Genomic DNA, 18,933 nt, shown 5'->3' with positions numbered 1-18,933 from the left:
GGCTCTGCTGAATTGCCCATAGGTGTGAATGAGTGTGTGAATAGCCTGCACCTTTCCCCCAGTTCTTATCTACCTTATTTTTAGATCAAATGTAACAGGACATTTTATAGATGTCAGTTCAGAGATTGAATTATTATTTAACTATGACATGCTGGTTGAAACAGGGTGTACTTATTTAAGTGCGCTGTGCACATTTCACATTCGTTCAGACAATCATTACAATAACCATTGTGTGTATAGAGCTGTATCAGAGACATCTGACTGGACAGATCACGCCTCACAGTGGGTTTGTGGCTGTCTGGGATCCGTGGTTGGGGATAGAGACGCCTGAGCTGTCCTTCTCAACCTGTTACCACCATGACACACACCAGGTAAAGCGGAAGGAGAATGAATTAATGAATGAATGACTGTTTGTGTGCGAGTAAGTTTCACATCAGCAAGCTTCATAATATTAAAAACTAAAGAACACACCTGGTGTGGATCCCAGTGTTGGAGTGACAGCATGAGAACTTATAAATACTACAGTGATAAGGGTTCTAGTGCAGCGTGATGAAGGAGCAAGCGTTAGGATGGATACAGGGACAAGAATATGGTCCTGCAAGAGGAAAAGACATCCTGATGTGTGGAAGTGTGGCAACTGGAGCACAGAGAGGACAAAATGTACAACTTTCACCTGTGGTCTGGACCTCTGTTGTATCAGTGTGTATGCACAAGTGCTACTGGAGAAGGTCGAAAAGTGCTGCCTCGGCTAAACTGGGCAAATTATTCTCATATATACATATATATATATATATATATATATATACATGCACTGCCCTACACTGGTGGCACAGTATTCACCCCAGAAAAAAGTTGTGGCAAGTCAAGATGGTGAGGACTAACAAAGCCTTTCAACAGGGTGCTGAAAAGGACGTGCATTAATGATGTGCAGCTGCACTACTGTCAGAGCTGCTGGTATAGAAGATTAATCAACATCTTCTGGCCAATCAGAATCCAGAGTTCAGCAGGACTGTGGGATCACTGCCAGTGATGTGCAAATGTGTCTACGCGGATGTTATGGCAGGCTGGGCGTGGTCAGTTTGTGATTCATGGATTCTGAGGAAATAGTGTTGAGGAAAGACTGCGGGCCAGAGGTAAGTGTGTGTGTGTGTGTGTGTGTGTGTGTGTGTGTGTGGGTGGGTGGGTGGGTGGTTGCTGACTCTTCTGTGAGATAAGGTGCTGGGCGTGTAAAAGTCACGGCCTGTGATGACACCTGTATCACTAGCGTGCCAGGTTGTTTATTGTGTTGTAGTGTTTAGAACAATGAGTATGTAGATAACAGTAAAGAAGTTTAGGTGGGACTCTTAACATACCGTGCTTCTACTGAACACGACCGTTTCTGTTTGTATTGTTCTGCTTGTCCTTTTTAGATTTCAATCAGTCACTTATTATTATTTTAAAAAGTTAAAAGAAACTTGTAAATGTTGAGCTGCAGGTTTAGCTTGTCCTTCACCATGGTGGTGTACTGTTTGTTTGCCTGTGTCACACAGCGGCCGTGTCCTGAGAGACATCATGCAGAGGACGTGTTTAAAGCAATGCAGCTCTACACAGGTTCAGGAGAAACTAGCTAATCCATGCTCAAGAGGTCACAACAAGTCACCAGAGGGTGTCATAGATTAATGTGTCCAGTGACTGAATCACCGCTCATTTGCATATCAAAATGTATTACATGCAGAAGAATAGAACAGAGTAGAATTTTATCAGAATAAACTTAATAAATAAATAAACAGAATAAAGCAAAAACACACTTTCAGATATTATCATTTGAGCGTGAGTAATGTTTCATGTATGAATCCAGGACCTTATAAAGGTGCTAGATACTGGAGTAGAGCATTAGATGTCCTCAGACATCCAAAACTTCTAGAACACCACGGAACTAGAGCAATAAGAGTTTACACAGGGAGATTTATATACATGTTTATTATCCCCAGCACCGTGAACATGTTACTGTAGTGTACATATGTGTACGTGTGTGTGTGTGTGTGTAAATGTATGCATATACTATATAGTAGTGGTGAAGTATGTATTGTGTGTGTGTGTGTGTGTGTGTGTGTGTGTGTGTGTGTGCACTCAGTCGTCCAGCTGGCAGAGAGCAGCCACCCCGCGGTTGATCCAGTGTTTCTGCGGCCGGTCCGAGGGCAGCTCGATGGACAGGACGTAGTTGGTGGAGTGTCCGGTGGTGGACAGCGTGCCTCTCCTCGCACTCGTTTTGTACACGGGACACACGTACACGCTCTGGTGCAGGAATCCGCTGCTCTCTCCAGGCTTCAGCCAGATGATGGGCAACGAGTCGAAAAGGATTTTGGGAAGCGATTCTCCGATGACCCTGTGCTCCCGATCCCACCGAGCTCCCTCCAGGAACAAACCACGAACGTACGCACCGTCCTCAGGCTTTACCTCCATCTCATTCTCCTGCTTCATCACCTGAGATAAAGAGAGACGGAGAGAGAGAGATGGAGGGAAAAGGTGTAGGAGAGACAGAAAAGACATCAATAACATTAATATCAGTAAGAAATGAAAGACCTTTATGACAGTTCCGCTGAAAATCATTAAAGTAATTCATTTTTCTTTTCTTAACATCATAAAAGTTGAGCCCCACATGAATTTATGGAGATACTAGAGATCCAGATCCTTTCTGCCTCTGGATGGAGCTCAAATCTTCTCTAATTCCAGACTGCTGGGACTACGGCTGCTCCTAAGGCCATACAGACTTCATATAAATCCATAATGAACTTTTTCACACTATCTGTTGTTACCCAGATGAGGATGGGTTCCCTTCTGAGTCGGGTTCCTCTCAAGGTTTCTTCCTCTTAAAACATCTTAGGGAGTTTTTCCTTGCCACCGTCGCCACTCAGTGGCTTACTCAGTTGGGATAAATTTGCACCTTTAATATCTGTATACCATGTTGATATTTCTGTAAAGCTGCTTTGAGACAATGTCTATTGTAAAAAGCGCTATACAAATAAAATAAATAAATAAATAATAAAAGTGCAGAAGAGTGTTATTTAACATCTGTATAATCAGAAGTGCCCAAGAATAAACATCTGGAACGGTCATAAAATATTTCAAAGGGTTCAAACTGGAAATCCGCTCCATCTGAGTATGACATGTACACGTAAACTGGCGGACCCAGTGAAGTTCAGCAGACAGAACCGAGTGCCTGGAAAAACCCCCGTAGCAGAGCGGATAAACATGTGCAAAAAGAAGAAAGAAAGAAAAATGTCTTTCTTCAGCGGATCCTCGGTTACGGTTTGCTTGAATGTAGATTATTTAGCTGAAAGCAGCGGATTGGTCCAGACACTAGCTACAGAGATAAAGACATTATCTGAGGAAGAAGAATTTTCACAGCTCTTCACACAGCAGATGTGATTTACTCTACCATCTCTACTCTGATTAGTGAACGGAAGACAAACACAGAATGATTAAAGACGTCTGAACGGAGGCGAGTGCATTCATTCTTAACTCCAGTTTCAGAACCGGTGTCTCGTACGTCACGTAATGTGACGCGTCAGAGTGAAACAAAACACTTCAAACCGAGCGTTTATTTAACATAGAGCTATGAACTGATCATTAACGGTTCAACAATGAGAGTAGCTCAGTCGTGTCAGTTACTCATCCGGACCGTTGTAAACAATGAATTTAATGTAGCTGAACACCAGGGGGAATCCTGTGAGTGATCAGCAGTGGATCTGACCAGACATGCTGAACATTACTCAGGAGGGTATGGATCTTTATCCTCCTCTCTCATCTCTATGAAATGTAAGAATCACTAAAGCGTGTCAGTCTCGTACAGGATCACCAGACAGACCGAAGTCACGCGTTCCATGATCCGGAGCTAACAAATGAAAAGCCACAGGAACTGCCAGAACCAGGAGCTTCCAAATCACTGAATGTTTCTCATAAGTCTCCTCTATTATCACACCATGCTCTTGGTGAGCTCTACTCCATGGTCCAGTAGGTTAGGATATGTTTTAAAAAAATTGAGTGTAAATGCACCTACAAACACACACACACACACACACACACACTCCTACCTCAAACTCAAAGCCGATGTAGTCGATGGGGATGGTGTATTTGCGTGCAAAATTCTGAGACACTCCAGTGAGGAAGGACTGTGTGAAGTAGAACCCGGAGAGCCAGAACACCGCCGGAGGTCCGTTATCTATCCACTCCTAACACACGCAGAACATAGTGCAGTTATTGATACCTCCCCAAAGTAGTTTTTTTTTGCTTTGTGAACATGGGCAAGAATGGGGGTGGGGTCAAAGAGTAAAAAATTATTTAAATGTTGACTCTAACTCTCTTACCCATCAATCTTACCTAATGGTCCTTTAATAAGACAAAAAAAAACACAACTACAAAGTGTAAACTCGTCTGTCCAGAACTCGTCGGACACAGCGCTGACACTGGAGACTCCTTCCATACATGTTACATAAACATCTCCTTACAGAAAACTTCACCATAGCAACAATTACACGGTTCATGTGGCGTGTCTGCTGTACACGTCCCTGTGAATGAGCTGTTACTATAGTAACAATAATCTATACTACTGTTATTAAAAATTAATCAACACCTTCTGACCAATCACAATCCAGAATTTAACAACACGTTATATTATTTTACCTACCTGTCATTTCCTTTTGCTAATCACCCAGAGTCTCGAGCATTAGCTACCTGTCAGTTGGAGCAGTGTGGCATATCTAATGATCTTAATTAGTTACTAGACAGCCCAATTGAACACACTGGTTGGTTTGACACACCTGTAGGAAGTGCAGTCTGGACAGCAGGTCAGAGACGTAGCTACCGAGAGGTTTGAGTGATGGGTAGGATTTAGCGGCCCAAATGGCTGGAACTTTCCCCACCAGCATGCTGTTAAAAACGTTCTCCAGCTCTGAGGACATCACCACCTGCCCCTTTAGAGCCTTCCGGATATTGACCAGGCTGCTGCGAACCACCTCCGTCAACCTGCCGAGCATCAGGGCGTGTGAGTGTGTATCTGAGCATCAGTACATCACCGCTTTTCCTCCACAGGCGGCCATTTTTGTCGTGATTTCACCATAATAAATGTAAAAGCTCCTCACTAAGATAGCTAACTAAACATACACACACCCTGTGTGTGTGTGTGTGTGTGTGTGTGTGTGTGTGTGTGTACACCTGTTAAAGCGGATGATCTCCTGCCGCAGTACAGTGTTCATGGACTCCTCGTACATCACCGGATACTTAGACATCACCTTCTCAATGTTGAAATCTGGTGGCAACTTTGACATGATGTCCTCTGCCAACTCATCCACCACTTCCTGTTCACACACACACACACACACACACACACAAACACAAACAATATATACAAGTAAATATACATATATATGTAAGCTATTAATAGCCTTGTTACAGATGGCGTCTGTACAATAAAGACCGACGTTTTCAGCCAGTGAGCAGCGAGTGTAGCACTGACCACACCCACCTGAGGAGATTTGGCTCCGCCCCCTGTTTGCCTGGGCAGGGTGAGTAACACTCCGTTTAAAAGCTGATTGGTCTCCTGGTTGTCCTTGGTGATGTCAGCGTTGCTGTGGAGACCGAAGACCCCAGGCTCGGCTGTGATCGGCAGGCTGCGGATGTAGTCGACGTAACTCTGACCGACAGAAAAATCTTCATTTATATAAAAGCCCCATCATTCTCCTGCTCTCTCAGAGGGAACAATGAATTGTTCCAGAATAACACAGATCAACATTTATGGTCCATATACAGGATGTCATTTGGTTTTGGAGAAATGTGTGAAATTTACACTTAAACTCTAGAAGTTTAGAAGTTCTGTGTGTGTGTGTGTGCATGCGTGTGTGTGTGTGCACCTGGTAGGGTCCATGCGGTGGTACATAGTACATGTCTCCCTCACACACTCTGTATCTGTCCTGCTGTATGAGCTCAGAGCTGTAGAAGGTGGAGAGCAGCGAGAGCAGAAGCCTGCGATCCTTATCATCAGTCACCCTGCCACCATAATTACACTCGCCTGCAGAGACAGAGAGAGACAGACAGTGAGAGAGACAGAGAGAGGAAAAAAGAGACAGACTGAGAGACAGAAAGAGAGATGCTGACTTTAAAAGTACCTTTATTGGCAGATCAAATCTCTCCATTGACCTCTCTGTGAAATATCTCAATACCTGACCCCCTGTGGTCAGACCTGACAGAGCTCTTAGAGTCTGTGTCTTTTGTTTATTTTTTTCATTTTGAGTCCATTTTATCTGGTACAGCCAGCATTTTTTCCAGTACCCCGTCCTTGTATTTAGTTTTTACTTGTGGGCCAGACACCAAGCTTTCTAATCAAAGGCTTATAATCAACGGAGATGAAAAGCTTCCTCAGTGCCATAGAACAGATATTCTCTTCCTGTAGATGGGTTGATTTGTGCCACATGTCTGTTGCTGGCCGTGGCCCCATGCGCTACCCACCACTGTAGCTCTCTAGTGGGTGTGAACAGGGACCTTGATCAAGCCTCGTGAAGAAGAGTCCGGTGCCAACGACCCTGACCACCATAACTCCTTAAATCACGTCACAGCGCTTCTGTACATGACTATGATGCAGATTCCATATTAAACACCTTCTTACAGGAATCTACCGCTGCAGAAAGAGCACAGCTGTGCTAGAGCCTGCCTGAAGGGGAAGGGCAACACCAATATCTGCAACATCTAACATTCCGCTGTTTACAAGAACATGTCTAGACACATTTCCCCACTGCTGGTTCCCTCTGCCTCTGCTATAAAACATGTTCCAGTTGACCCAGGCTGAAGATGATCCTTCATCAATAAACTGAGAATTTGATCATCCTCTTAGTGTCTGCTAAAAACTGTCATATCATCTGCACAAACACCACCACGTTCTCCTGTAGCCTCCTCACTGACAATCCCTACAGCTCAGCTTTCAGTCTGCCCAGTAATGGCTCATTTCAGCCTGCACAGTAGATGTGGTTCCATGAGACCTCCACTGGTCCTGGGGTCTTGTTTTTCATGTAAGGTTTAAGAAAAAGCGCTCATGTATTTAATAATGTATTCAGTGTGATCTGATTAGAGTTCAATTTGCTTCTTTGTGAAGAAAACAGCTTAATGTACTCGATACATGTATCGGGCTTGCTAATCATTTCTAGTAGAACTATTTGTTGCTCAAGATCCTGAACAGTGCTGGTTACCCTTCCTGATGTGTGCCCTAAACCTTAATCAAAAACTCTGATGTTACAGCAACTGTGTATTAAAATCTCAAAGCTAGGCTTGTTTTATCAGACACACACACACACACACACACACACACACACACACACACCAGTCAGGTAAGTCAGTGCCTCAAGAGGAATCTCCTCATACTCATCCAGGAACATCTGAATCTGACGCACGCTGATCCTCAGATCTGACTCATTAAACTCATAAGGGATATTCCAGCCTGTTTACAAACAAAACACAAACTTCACTAAAAAGCAATAACAGATTAATTAACTTTTAAATAAAGAATATACAGTACTGACAAGTCTGAATGACCTTATTTGGATATTTTATAAAGAGAAAGCAAACAGGGAACGTTTTTGAGACAGACAGAGGAGAGAGAGAGAGAGACAGGTGACCTAGCGGGCCGTAGGTTCTCCTCTCCTGCACGAGTGCGTGGAAAAAGCAGAGGCCAAAGAGCAGCTTCCTCCAGGCATGGGGTTGGGTGGAGCTGTCAAAGAAGGCGGGGTCACACAGTGGGTCAGTGAGGTAGGAGCGCAGCAGATTGGCTCTCAGACCTTTAGGAGGCTCGTTAGTCATCTTCACTCCATTCTGCAGGATACTGACCGGAAACTTCTCACATGGGTAACTGGTCAACCACAGCCTGAGATATGGAGACAGAGAGAGACAGAGCGCCATGGAGGACACGGTGGAGAGATATGGAGAGTGAGAAGGAGAGACAGACAGACACTGAGACAGAGAAGGTGGAGACAGAAAAGAAAGAGAGACACGTTTCTCACCTGAAATCAGGGTGTGTTTTCTCAGGCGTGATCACCTCCTCACAGATCTTCTCCAGCGTTGGCATCCAGCTGGTTGCTAGATGACAGTTTTGAAGAACAACCCACGTTCCGTTGCTAAGAGCAGAGTTGATGATGCTAGCAGCGACAGGGCCCTGTCCCTGACCAAGTGACACAGCCTGGGTCTTACTGCCCCCCATATTCACATCTTCTGCAAACTTCAACAACACTGAGGATGAGAGAAGCGGAGATGGGAGTCAATTGCACATGGTGTCTTCGGGTTATATTTTAAATACAAGCCAAGCCAAGGAGAACAGTGTGTACGCATGTATACAGTCTGCTCAGAAACGTAATAGCTCTCAAAGTGGTAAAATACACATGGTAGTAGAAGGTAAAAGAATATTTCCAATATACTGTATATATTAACACACAAACACACACCTGCAGTGGGATCCGACCCTGGTGAGAGTATAAAGATTAGCGGCGAGCAGCAGTTGGAGTCACTGTAGCTTTTTGCCAGGTCGAACGTCGGCGGTTCGATGTAGGTACGTCCCATGTTCTCCACGATGAACTGCTGCACAGCAGGAACGAGTTTATCAGGGCGGAAGCAGCGCAGCACTGCCATACGCGCCATGCCCACCAGGGTGTGCCATTTGCCTGGGAAGCACTCCTCGTGCGGGCAGCTTGAGTCGTAAACCTGCTTCCACTCAGCCATGTTTTCACGTACATCTTCAAAGAGACCTTCAAGGCTTGGGAGCTTTGAGGCTCGGACCACCTGAGGCCACACAGAGGAAAAGATCATGATAGTAATAATCGAGATTACTCTTTCCATAAAGGCGTCAACAAAATGAATGAATTCATACACAACAACAAATGGCACTTGGATTACTTTAGATTTCAGTTTGGTAAAGAATGCTGGGTTAGAGACTGCACCTCTGACCACGCTTTGTCCGACAGCCACTCAGGGGCGGGGTTTGGGTGTGGGTTGTCAAGTGCAATACCGCCGGTGAGCAGGAAGCGCCAGATGAGGTCATTGATTTGACCTTTGCCTTGCATGATTCCGACAGTGAGAAGCAGTGAGAAGAGCAGCTTGTCCTTCTCAAAGAGCGAGCGGCACACATTGTTGTAGACGCTGACGGTGAAGTGCTCGAGGATGTGAGCGATGCGAGTAGTTAAGTCTTCGCTTGGTGCACTTTGAGCAATGGAGTGAAGATAGAGACTGATAAACCATGTGAGCGAGTACTGGTACATTGGCTCAATGTTGGCCAGCTCAGAGATGCAGAAGAAAAGGATGGATGAGTGCTCGGCCACGGGGCGATAGCCCATCCTCGTCCTGTCTATCTCCTGCTCTGTTTCACTCGCGATCTTCTGCTTCTCCGAGATCTCCTCAGACAGGACCTTGGAGGACGACAGCACCTTGATAGCTGTCTCATCTTCCAGGATGTTCCCTTGGGATGAGGAGAGAACTTCCAGTATCTTGTCCTCGATCTCTTTAAGCTGCTTGCTGTTGGCCGCACTCTCGAGGATGAGTTGGTTTTTCTTTTCCTCCAGTTCTGGTTTCTCTTTAGCAGCCACAATGCCGAGAAGCTGGTCTTGCAGCCCAAGAGGTGTGATCATAAAATTCAGCAAACACACCTTCACGGCCACTTCAGGCAGGTAGTGCGGGTTCCTCAACCCAGTGGTCATATAGAAACGGAAGTCTTGGGAATATTCAATGATGTTCTCGCCCAGCTTCAGGTATTCTACACCTTGCTGCTTGAAAGTCTGCTTCAGGAGAACTGGCTCTAGAATAGCATCCAGCTCCTCACCCACGTTCTCCAGGAGGACAGGGGTTCCAAACTGGATGGCGTTTTCTAAGGTTCGCACATAGTTGCTATCAGAGAGCTTGATGATGGCCAGCTTGTTGGCCTTCTCCATGTTCTTGATCCACTTGTTGGCCTGTCCCTGAGGGTCTATCATGAGTGGCCAGCGGCGTGAATTTGACACAATGATGCCATTGTCTGTGGAGAAAGAGTCTACGGGTAACCCAGCGATCCGCCACGCCCGGATCAGGACTTGATTGCCAAGGGTGTTGCTAAGTGTGAAGTATTCAGAACATGGCACTTTCCTTTCCATGCAAATCTTATGCCATTCCCGCTGGCATTCCACCCGGTAATCCACGGTAAAAGCTCCCAGGTATGACACTGTGGCTGAAGAAAGGAGCACATCCCCGGTCAGGTTAGTGTATTTGATTCCCAGGAGTCGTGCTGCTTCTGTCCACCTGTCCTTTTCTCCTCCCAGTCCACCGATCAGCTTCTCAGCCCGGATCAGTTTCTGTGAGCACAGCTCGATGTTATCTTCTAGGTCCTTTTTCTTCTGCATCATCGCAGCAAACGTGTCATTCAGAGAGCACAGATGGTCCTGCACAGCTTTCAGCTCGCCACGCTTCACTGCAAGAGTTTTCATTTGAACTGCCAGCTCTTCCTCTGCCTTGCAGAGCCTCTCTTTCTTTGGGGCCACCACTTTGGCAACCCGTTCGTACACCTCCATGGCCCGGACCCACTTGCACAAACCCTCACAGGCAGACGAGACGTTTTTGATCAGCACAGGTTGAAAATCAGGATTATCAATAAACTTCTCACGGATTTTCTTGATGTTGGCGGCAGGGATGTTGTCTTTGTCAAAGGCTTTGAGGCTTTCCAGGAACTTTAAGTCTCCCAGCAGCTTCTTGGACGGACCCCAATAATCCTCAATCATCTTACCTATGTGAAAAGGATACAAGCATGGTGGCGTTGACAATGACACTTTGTAAATGCATGGGTGGAGGCATTTAAACCAGGAAAACATCTTACACATACAGATCGTACACTGTATACACCGTTTTACAGATGTTGATGTTAATAAAGAAAATGACTGATGTTTGTAAATCTTAAACAAGAACATGATGTTAATAGCTGTCCTATTTGTTATCTTGTATTTTATCTCCCATCTGTGCATAAACACCTGTCACTATGCCTAAGCAATGCAAGGGCTTTTATTTGTGTATATCTCTATTATTACTGTTTATATCGAATACTGTTAATATTGAATACAATAAGTACATACAGGACAGAAGACAGATCATTGCTAGGTATAGAACAATATACGCATGTGTAAATGTGTGAAGCTGTGATGTTTTTCACTAATTCTTTGCCAGGTAGATTAGATAAGTCTCTTTGTCTCACCGGAACCTCCAGGATCGGGTTTCCTCTCGGGTTTGATGCCCTTCATTACACAGATGGACTCCATGACGAGTTTAACAGGACCAGGAGGGTTCTGCATGGACTTTACCACGGTGATGTCAGCAGGTTTCAGCGTGTCGAGAGCCGAAAGAGCTGCTTCCAGTGCTGGCATTGCTTCTGCAAGGTCTCCTTCACACTCATCCTGACAAATAAGGGTTCATTTATCAAAACCACAATCAATTAAGAAATATATACGGATCATTTGTTAATAGTTACTGGTCCACAATTATACACATGCATCTCCTTCACTGAGCCTTAAACTCATCCTGACGAAATGCATTCTTTTTTTCTAAAGATACTAATACTTACAATTGGAAAAAGACCAAATCACGTGTACATATCGCTCAGGTTTGGGATACACTTATATAGTTGCTCTGTGATGCCTTATTTAGGTATTTCTTTAGACCTTTATACAGTCATACAGCAAGTGCTGAGTCAAATTCCTGCACAGATTTTCTATTATCTACGATATTTCTAAAAGCATTATTTTAAGGCAAAGGCATCACACCAGTCATATACCTGTTTATTTTTAATCAGCTCTGTCTGTGAGCTGAAAGAGCTTCTGTTGTATTCATTTTGTAAATGAATTTATTGTATTCATTATTTTATGGGTTAAGAGAAATGTGAGTTAGAATAAGAGCTAATCAGTGGAACATTCCAGAACCTTAATGGCTTTTGCAGCTGCCGCAGCCTCATTGGCTATTTTCTCATCGGCGGCGACGAGCTCTTTCTTCGCATCCACCTCTATCGTCTCCTTCTCAATCTTCACCATCATCTCATCCGTCTCAGCCGAGGTTCGGATCAGCTCAGGCTGAAGAGCAGTCAGCTCCTGCTGCATCACTGCCACCTGTGTCACACACACACACACACACACACACACACACAATGCAATAGATTACTATCTATCTAACATTACACGTGTATTCAATATTCAGTGACAGACAGACGAGTGGATAGACAGACAGATGACCTGTGAGGCAGCAAAGTCAAGTTTGTCCAGGCCAATCAGGTAGCGGTTCCTGAACGTGTCCACCTCATTGCGCTTGGCCTTCAGAAGTGTCTTGAAGGTGAGGATCAGCTCTAGGTAGGAGGTGGGAGTGATGTAATTATGTCTGCGCAGCTGTGAGTAGTATTGCTCGGAAAGCTTCTGCACACTCTCCTGAAATGTCTTACACATCTCCACCACCCTGAGAGAGAGACAGTGGCGGACATGGTAGAGAGAAAGAGAAGAGAGGGAGACAGACAAAAAAAAGAGCAAAACACACTCATGCACATAGAAGATCAAGGCCATGGGAAATCTGCCACGTAAGCTTGCAGGAGAAACAATCACATTCCCACAGGTGCTGATTTATCCAGTGCAGAACCACAGACACTGACAATTCAGCACCACAGACAGCGACATATAAATGACACTACAGGTTGTAGCTCTGCTGCAGGTCAAAGGTCACACACTCACTCTCTCCTGATGTGATTCTCCAGCTCTACATCTTCCAGGAATTTGTTAGCGACCATCTCCAGTGCGTCTGTAGGCCACGCCTGGAACCAGTCGATCGTGCAGCAGTTAATCAGAGATGGGAACATGCGCAGACGGTTCCGAAACGCGTCGCCGATCGGGCTCATCGCTGTGCCACACAATGATAAGGAATGTCACAGTGTGTGTGAGGTACATGCATGAAAACAGTGAGGAATATGTGAGTGTGTGTGATTTTGTGCCTGAGTATTCAAGGGTGTGTGTGTGTGTAGTACCCAGGACGATATGCAGGTTCTCTTTGACCCTGTCGATGAAGAAGTTGTACATAGAGAGGGGCGTGGCATCGATTTTTCTCCCTTCATTCTTGGCGACGCTATGCATCTTCTCCACGATTTCAGCGCGCTCATCCTGTGCGAACATGTTGGGTACGTCTCCGGTGTTTAGAAGCGTGTTCACGTCCTCCACAAACATCTCATCCTTCATCTGTCCATCCACTAAGAGAAACGTGGTCTTTTTCCCCTCCACCCCGGCCTTGGTCATCACGCGCTTCAGGTCATCCCTCCACTCGGCCCTGCCGTAGTTCTTGGTGAGCTCGATTTGGAAGAGCTCGTACTGGCTGATGAAGGTGGCCAGTTTGGCGGCGCTGCTGCGGCCGGATCCGCCGATGCCCACGAGGAGCAAGTGGCCGTTATCCTGCTTCAGCACACGGCAGATGCGGGAGATGTGCTCGATGGCGAACTGGAACATGACGAGGCTCATTGGGGCCGTGCTCATACTGTTAAACTCCTGCAGGTGATGATCCATGACACTGGTGAGTGAGCAAAGGTCTCGGATCTCATCATAAGTCCTGCTCGTGTCTGAATCCGGTGTGGCATAGTCACCAAAAAAGAGGGATCTTATGTTATCATCTGTCACTGTACCACTCAGAGAGAGATGGCACAGGAGCTGAGAGAGAGGGGGAGAGAGAGACAGAGAGAGAGACAGAGAGAGAGAGATGTCTTTATGTGACTTACAAAGACAAAGTAAAGAGTGAATATATACAGTGAAGAAGGTGTGTGGTTTGGTCTCTGGTCTGGGGTGGTGTGTATGACTGTGTTCCATATTAAGGCACAGGGAACAGAGGGAGTGTACCTTATCCAGGGTCTGTTTGAAGTAGGCTGCTGTTCTCTCTCGGACGATGTTGAAGAACATCTTTCTGTCCTCGCTGTCGATCAGACGATCGTAGAAGACACGGTAAACCTCATGGATCCACAACCTGATCAGTTTATCACCATCCTGATAGAAATAACAATATACACACTAAGCACTGTGTAACCTGTGTATTTGTGTGTGTGTGTGTGTGTGTGTGTGTTACCTGCATGTGTGTGTGTGGGCACAGCAGCACTCCTTTAATAACCCTGGCGAAGTCTCTGAGGTTGAATATGTAGTGAGATTTAGACGGAGTGGGCAGGAAATGCTCCATCGCATCCTTATACACTGCCATAGTGGCCTGAACAAGGATCTTCCCCAGCCTAAACATAACCAACACACACACACACACACTAGCAATAAGCACATTTCCACATTTCATTTACACTAAAGTAATCAGTTTTAGTTCCTCCTCTATTCTCTGTATTGTTCTAACCAAACCAGGAACTATTATAGAGGCGGAGCTTGCCATAGCAGATGTTGCCCAGTTTAGCTAGTCGTTCATTACTAAAGCTTGGTTTATACGACCAGCATAGTTACGAGTGAGGACGTTCAGTCCAAGCTCAAAAATCATAAAAATCCCGAAACATGTCTCTGAACTCATTGTAGGAAAAGCTAAATGATAAAGAGCTGATAACTGTGAGAGGATTAATGAGTATGATGAAGACCTCTACTGGACTGGCCCCACACACACACACACACACACAAACCTATAGAAGGATGTGTCAAATCCTGTGCTGAAGTGCCAGTCGGTGATGGAGGTGAAGATCTTACTCAGAGTCTCATCATCAAATGAGTCGATGGAGACAATGTTCAGGTGACGTGTAAAACGACCTGAGAGTGTGGGGGGGTACGGGGGGGGACGGGGGGGGGGGGTCGAGAGAGGGAGAGATCTATGTGAACAATTATGTTTATCTCTGTGTATATGCATGTGTGTGTGCGTGTGTGTATGTATGTGTGTGTATGTATGTGTATATGTTTCACCTGTGATATCATTCCTCCCTCCACCGGGGGGCCCCATGGCGGAGATAAACAGCACGTCTACGATGTCCAGCCTGGACGTGTCCTTCTTGTCGTACCAGTGCCGATGATCAATCCACTGCCGCAGCAGCTCGATGGGGGGCTGAGCTCCGTAAACCTCCTTCGCAGGCATGTTCAGGTCATCTACAGGTCAAAGGTCAAATCTCATACTGCACCATTCGTAGAAGTAAACCTGCAGGTCTGTTTTCACCCTGATGTAAAACTTGCGGCATGTTCCTGAAGAGCGTCTCGTCTACTTGTACAACTATTGTTAGCTTTAAGTTAGCTGGCTAAGCGGAAACCATGGAAACAGCTTATGATGATGTAAATAAGGATTAACTAGCGGTGGTTCTCACCCACGTAGACGACGCACTTCTTCCCCGGCGCTGGTCCGAACACACCTTTCCGGCGGCGGTCCAGCTTGGCCATGATGATGTCCTGCACCTGGTTGGCGGAGGTGCGGGCGGAGAAGTTGAGGCAGTTGGGTGTGTACTGCTCTTTAGGCAGAGACATCAGGAAGTTGGAGTTGATGATGGATTTCCCGGTTCCTGTAGGCCCCACGAAGAGCAGGGGCACCTGGTGAGACAGGTACGTCCTCAAGAAGAAGAACTGACGTGCCGTCTCCATGGTGGGAATGATCAAATCAGACACCTGAGAGACATGATCGTTAGGGAGGTGATCAGAAAGGAAACCCAAATCCACCGTGTCCATCATGTTCATCACAGTAGCCTTTATCCGGATACTGGCACATGTGGCACAGTCGTTATTTCTAGCTAGAAACACTACAAAATACAACATTTATACAATACGCATGTGGTGTAGGGTTCAGCGTGCTTCAGGGTCTTTCTGATGGCGACACGAAGGTTTAGAACTGCTGTCTGATCTACATCAACCACCTGTTGACCTAACTTTACCTCCATCAGGGATCTCTGTGTGTGTGTGTGTGTGTGTGTGTGTGTGTGCACGTGTGTGTGTGTGTGTGTGTGTGTGTACATTTGCTCCAGGTGGTATGGTGCTCTCCTCTTTGCTGATGGACTCGGTCCATGTGTGCCACTGTCCTGATCCCTGCTTATGGAAATAATAATCATACACCGAACCTGCAGCAGATAAAAACAACCACATCACACACAACTGCACAGCATCATGAAGTGTGTGTGTGTGTGTGTGTGTGTGTGTGTATACCTCTCTCTGGGAACACATTGTTCTTGGTGAGTTTGACACTTTTGGGTCTCGGGTACTCGTCCATCGTTCCTGTGAGCAGATTCCTGTAAAAGACATCAAACCTCTTCCTGCTGTCACCGTTTATAGTCCCGCCCACCGTCCACACCATAGCCAATAGGAAAAGGCTCTGCAGCCACATGGTCATCTGCTGACTGGACATAGGCTCCACCCCTTCCTGACCCACGGCCGCAATCTCATCTACACACAGAGGCGTTTGTTGTGTGTCTCGTTAAAGCATTAACGTGTAAACACTGTCAAATATTTACTGTACAATTACAGTGATATGTGAATATGAGCCTGTGTGTGATACAGTGTGTGTGTGTGTGTGTGTGTGTGTGTGTGTACCGAGCAGACAGGAATACAGGCGCATGAGGCTATAGGTGAGGTGGATGGGTGAAGTTTGCACCAGGAAACGGCAATTACGGGCGATGAAGTCCAAACACGGCTGAACCAGCCAATCAAACAGATCCACAATCTACACACACACACACACACACATAAAAATCACTATTCAGTAGTATGTGTGTGTGTGTGTGTGTGTGTGTGTGTATGTGTTCCTCACCAGTTCATGGTGTTCTGGTGACAAGCTGTCTGGGAGTGTGTCCATGTAAGAGTCCCTGAGTGGAGTCCAGCCTAGTTGATGGGGCTCCATGTAGATCATACCACACCTACACACACACACACACACACACACACACACACACACAAACACACACACCCACACCATATCACTCCTTAATATTAGCTGCCACCAAGGAAGCCCTGTGTAGTATCAATAGTAGTAGTGTGTAGGTGTGTGTGTGTGTGTGTGTGTGTGTGTGTGTTACCTGCTGACAGTAGCCGGTGAGGCCTGCTCCAGGTCGGCCGGCTCAAAGATCAGACTCATCTTAGGACTCATCTGGATAATCTCACCGCTCATCAGACACAACTACAACACAGAGAGAGAGAGAGAGAGTGTGTGTGTGAGTGTGTGTGTGTTTGTTGAGCAGGAAGATAAGCGTGTAAAGTGTGTGACACTTGTTGTGTGTGATAACATTTATACTACAGCAGTGCTGAATTCTGGACTGTGATTGGTCAGCAGCTCTGACAGTAGTGCAGCTGCAGATCACGTGTGCTGTGATATCAGAAGGATAAACCACTTGGGGACATGGTGTTCGAGGTAAATAATCAACCTCAGGGTGGTAAGAGTAACCCTGCCTCCTCTCCCCACTGCACTGTTGGTTATTTTCCTATATCCGCACGTCCCCGTGTGTTTACTGCTCTACTTATCACACACTCTGTAATGAAGTGAATGAATGTAGTGAAATCCTTTCCGAAACCTTTTTGTTGTCATCGAGTACGGTGTTCATGTTTTCGATCCACACGGCATCGACCGGTCCGTCGAACACCATCCACTGCCGGTCTTCAGCGGTGGACTGAGCCTGCTCCCGGAACACTGTGGCCAGCACGCCGTCTGTCCACTCGTGACTCACCGGGTCGAAACGGCCGTACAGCTGACCCATGCTGATGGCCTTTGGGTTAATGATACGGAAATCTACCGCAAACTCCTCCATCAGACCTCCTACACACACACACACACACACACACACAGTTTCATGTAACACAAGATTTTACAACAAACTGTGTTGTTCTGGTTTGCATTTACACAGATGTACCCACTCCTGCTGTTATTGTTATTAATAATAAGTAATAACGTGATTATAATTAATAATGAATGTTTAGTACGGGGTAACGGTTTTATCTCAGAGTTATTACATTGTAGTTACGCTGTAATAAGCACGGTGCTGCAGTTGAGAGCTTCATAACTCTATATTGTATAATCCTCAAACTGAGCCACTGATTAAATATCTTACCCTCATACAGGTCTCTTAGAGCTCCTGCTAAAACTTTATACGCACAGGTTTTCCCTCCGAGCGGTTCACCAACAATCATGAAACCATGCCTCACCAGCATCATCTCATACACCTACACACACACACACACGCACGCACACACGCACGCACGCACGCACACACACACACATACACGGGAGTTAATGTATGTTTGGGTGTAAGGAGGACAGACAGATATCGAGTCAGAGAGACAGATAAATAGATCTACAGACAGACAAATAAACAGCTCTACAGACAGACAGCTCTACAGACAGACAGACAGACAGCTCTACAGACAGAGAGACAGATAAATAGATCTACAGACAGACAAATAAACAGCTCTACAGACAGACAGCTCTACAGACAGACAGACAGAGAGACAGACAGATTTGTTGCACCTGTATGATCTTGCTGATGAACCAGGGAACAGGCTGCAGTTTGAGTTTGATGATGTTCTCATGTACAGCTTTTAGCAATAACTCATAATCGGGCTTCGGCAACACCACACCGGGAAACAGATCTGATATTATACCCTGAAACACACACACACACACACACACACACACAATTAATGTAATGTAATGAGTACTCAAACTCATTCATTTTACAGAAATATCATCTATAAAAGATTCACACACACACACACACACACACCTGGAAGAGAGGGACGTCCTGGGCCAGGAATTTGGCCATGTTGACGTCCATGAGTGCTCTGAGCAGCAGAACGCTCTCGTCCTCCTGTGGGAACTTCAGTTTCAGGTTCCCCGCCGCGGTCAGCACCGATTTGACAGCTCGCATGCCGTAGTCGTAGTGGTGCTGTGAGGAGAGCTGCTCCGAACACAGGCGATACGTCGCTACGATCTTCTGTGCCAGGCTAAAAC

The 18,933-nt window shown here is 45.9% G+C and overlaps 1 protein-coding gene across 1 annotated transcript in view; it reads right to left on the bottom strand.

The window, feature by feature from the left end:
• Nucleotides 1-909: 909 nt before the first annotated feature.
• The window catches only part of dnah3 (dynein axonemal heavy chain 3), a 36,688-nt gene continuing 18,664 nt past the window's right edge, over nt 910-18,933 (bottom strand). The window contains exons 29-58 of the mRNA XM_053631384.1: nt 18,707-18,926; nt 18,451-18,585; nt 18,035-18,146; nt 17,501-17,742; nt 17,009-17,109; nt 16,744-16,849; nt 16,527-16,656; nt 16,143-16,379; nt 15,954-16,057; nt 15,317-15,611; nt 14,925-15,104; nt 14,651-14,774; nt 14,107-14,263; nt 13,884-14,027; nt 13,028-13,697; nt 12,738-12,903; nt 12,252-12,468; nt 11,946-12,128; nt 11,225-11,423; nt 8,955-10,762; nt 8,463-8,796; nt 8,025-8,250; nt 7,644-7,888; nt 7,349-7,465; nt 5,889-6,046; nt 5,504-5,671; nt 5,194-5,336; nt 4,800-5,004; nt 4,074-4,211; nt 910-2,463 (exon numbers count right to left, since the gene is read on the bottom strand). Of these exons, the coding sequence (XP_053487359.1) occupies nt 2,110-2,463; nt 4,074-4,211; nt 4,800-5,004; nt 5,194-5,336; nt 5,504-5,671; nt 5,889-6,046; nt 7,349-7,465; nt 7,644-7,888; nt 8,025-8,250; nt 8,463-8,796; nt 8,955-10,762; nt 11,225-11,423; nt 11,946-12,128; nt 12,252-12,468; nt 12,738-12,903; nt 13,028-13,697; nt 13,884-14,027; nt 14,107-14,263; nt 14,651-14,774; nt 14,925-15,104; nt 15,317-15,611; nt 15,954-16,057; nt 16,143-16,379; nt 16,527-16,656; nt 16,744-16,849; nt 17,009-17,109; nt 17,501-17,742; nt 18,035-18,146; nt 18,451-18,585; nt 18,707-18,926 (7,618 nt within the window). The 3' untranslated portion in view covers nt 910-2,109. The remainder of the gene's footprint in view (nt 2,464-4,073; nt 4,212-4,799; nt 5,005-5,193; nt 5,337-5,503; nt 5,672-5,888; nt 6,047-7,348; nt 7,466-7,643; nt 7,889-8,024; nt 8,251-8,462; nt 8,797-8,954; nt 10,763-11,224; nt 11,424-11,945; nt 12,129-12,251; nt 12,469-12,737; nt 12,904-13,027; nt 13,698-13,883; nt 14,028-14,106; nt 14,264-14,650; nt 14,775-14,924; nt 15,105-15,316; nt 15,612-15,953; nt 16,058-16,142; nt 16,380-16,526; nt 16,657-16,743; nt 16,850-17,008; nt 17,110-17,500; nt 17,743-18,034; nt 18,147-18,450; nt 18,586-18,706; nt 18,927-18,933) is intronic.

This window comes from Ictalurus furcatus, chromosome 1, assembly GCF_023375685.1.
Source record: "Ictalurus furcatus strain D&B chromosome 1, Billie_1.0, whole genome shotgun sequence".
Classification (NCBI taxonomy): domain Eukaryota; kingdom Metazoa; phylum Chordata; class Actinopteri; order Siluriformes; family Ictaluridae; genus Ictalurus; species Ictalurus furcatus.
The sequence above is the reverse complement of the archived record's forward strand: the minus strand, read 5'-3'. Positions and strand labels throughout refer to the sequence as shown.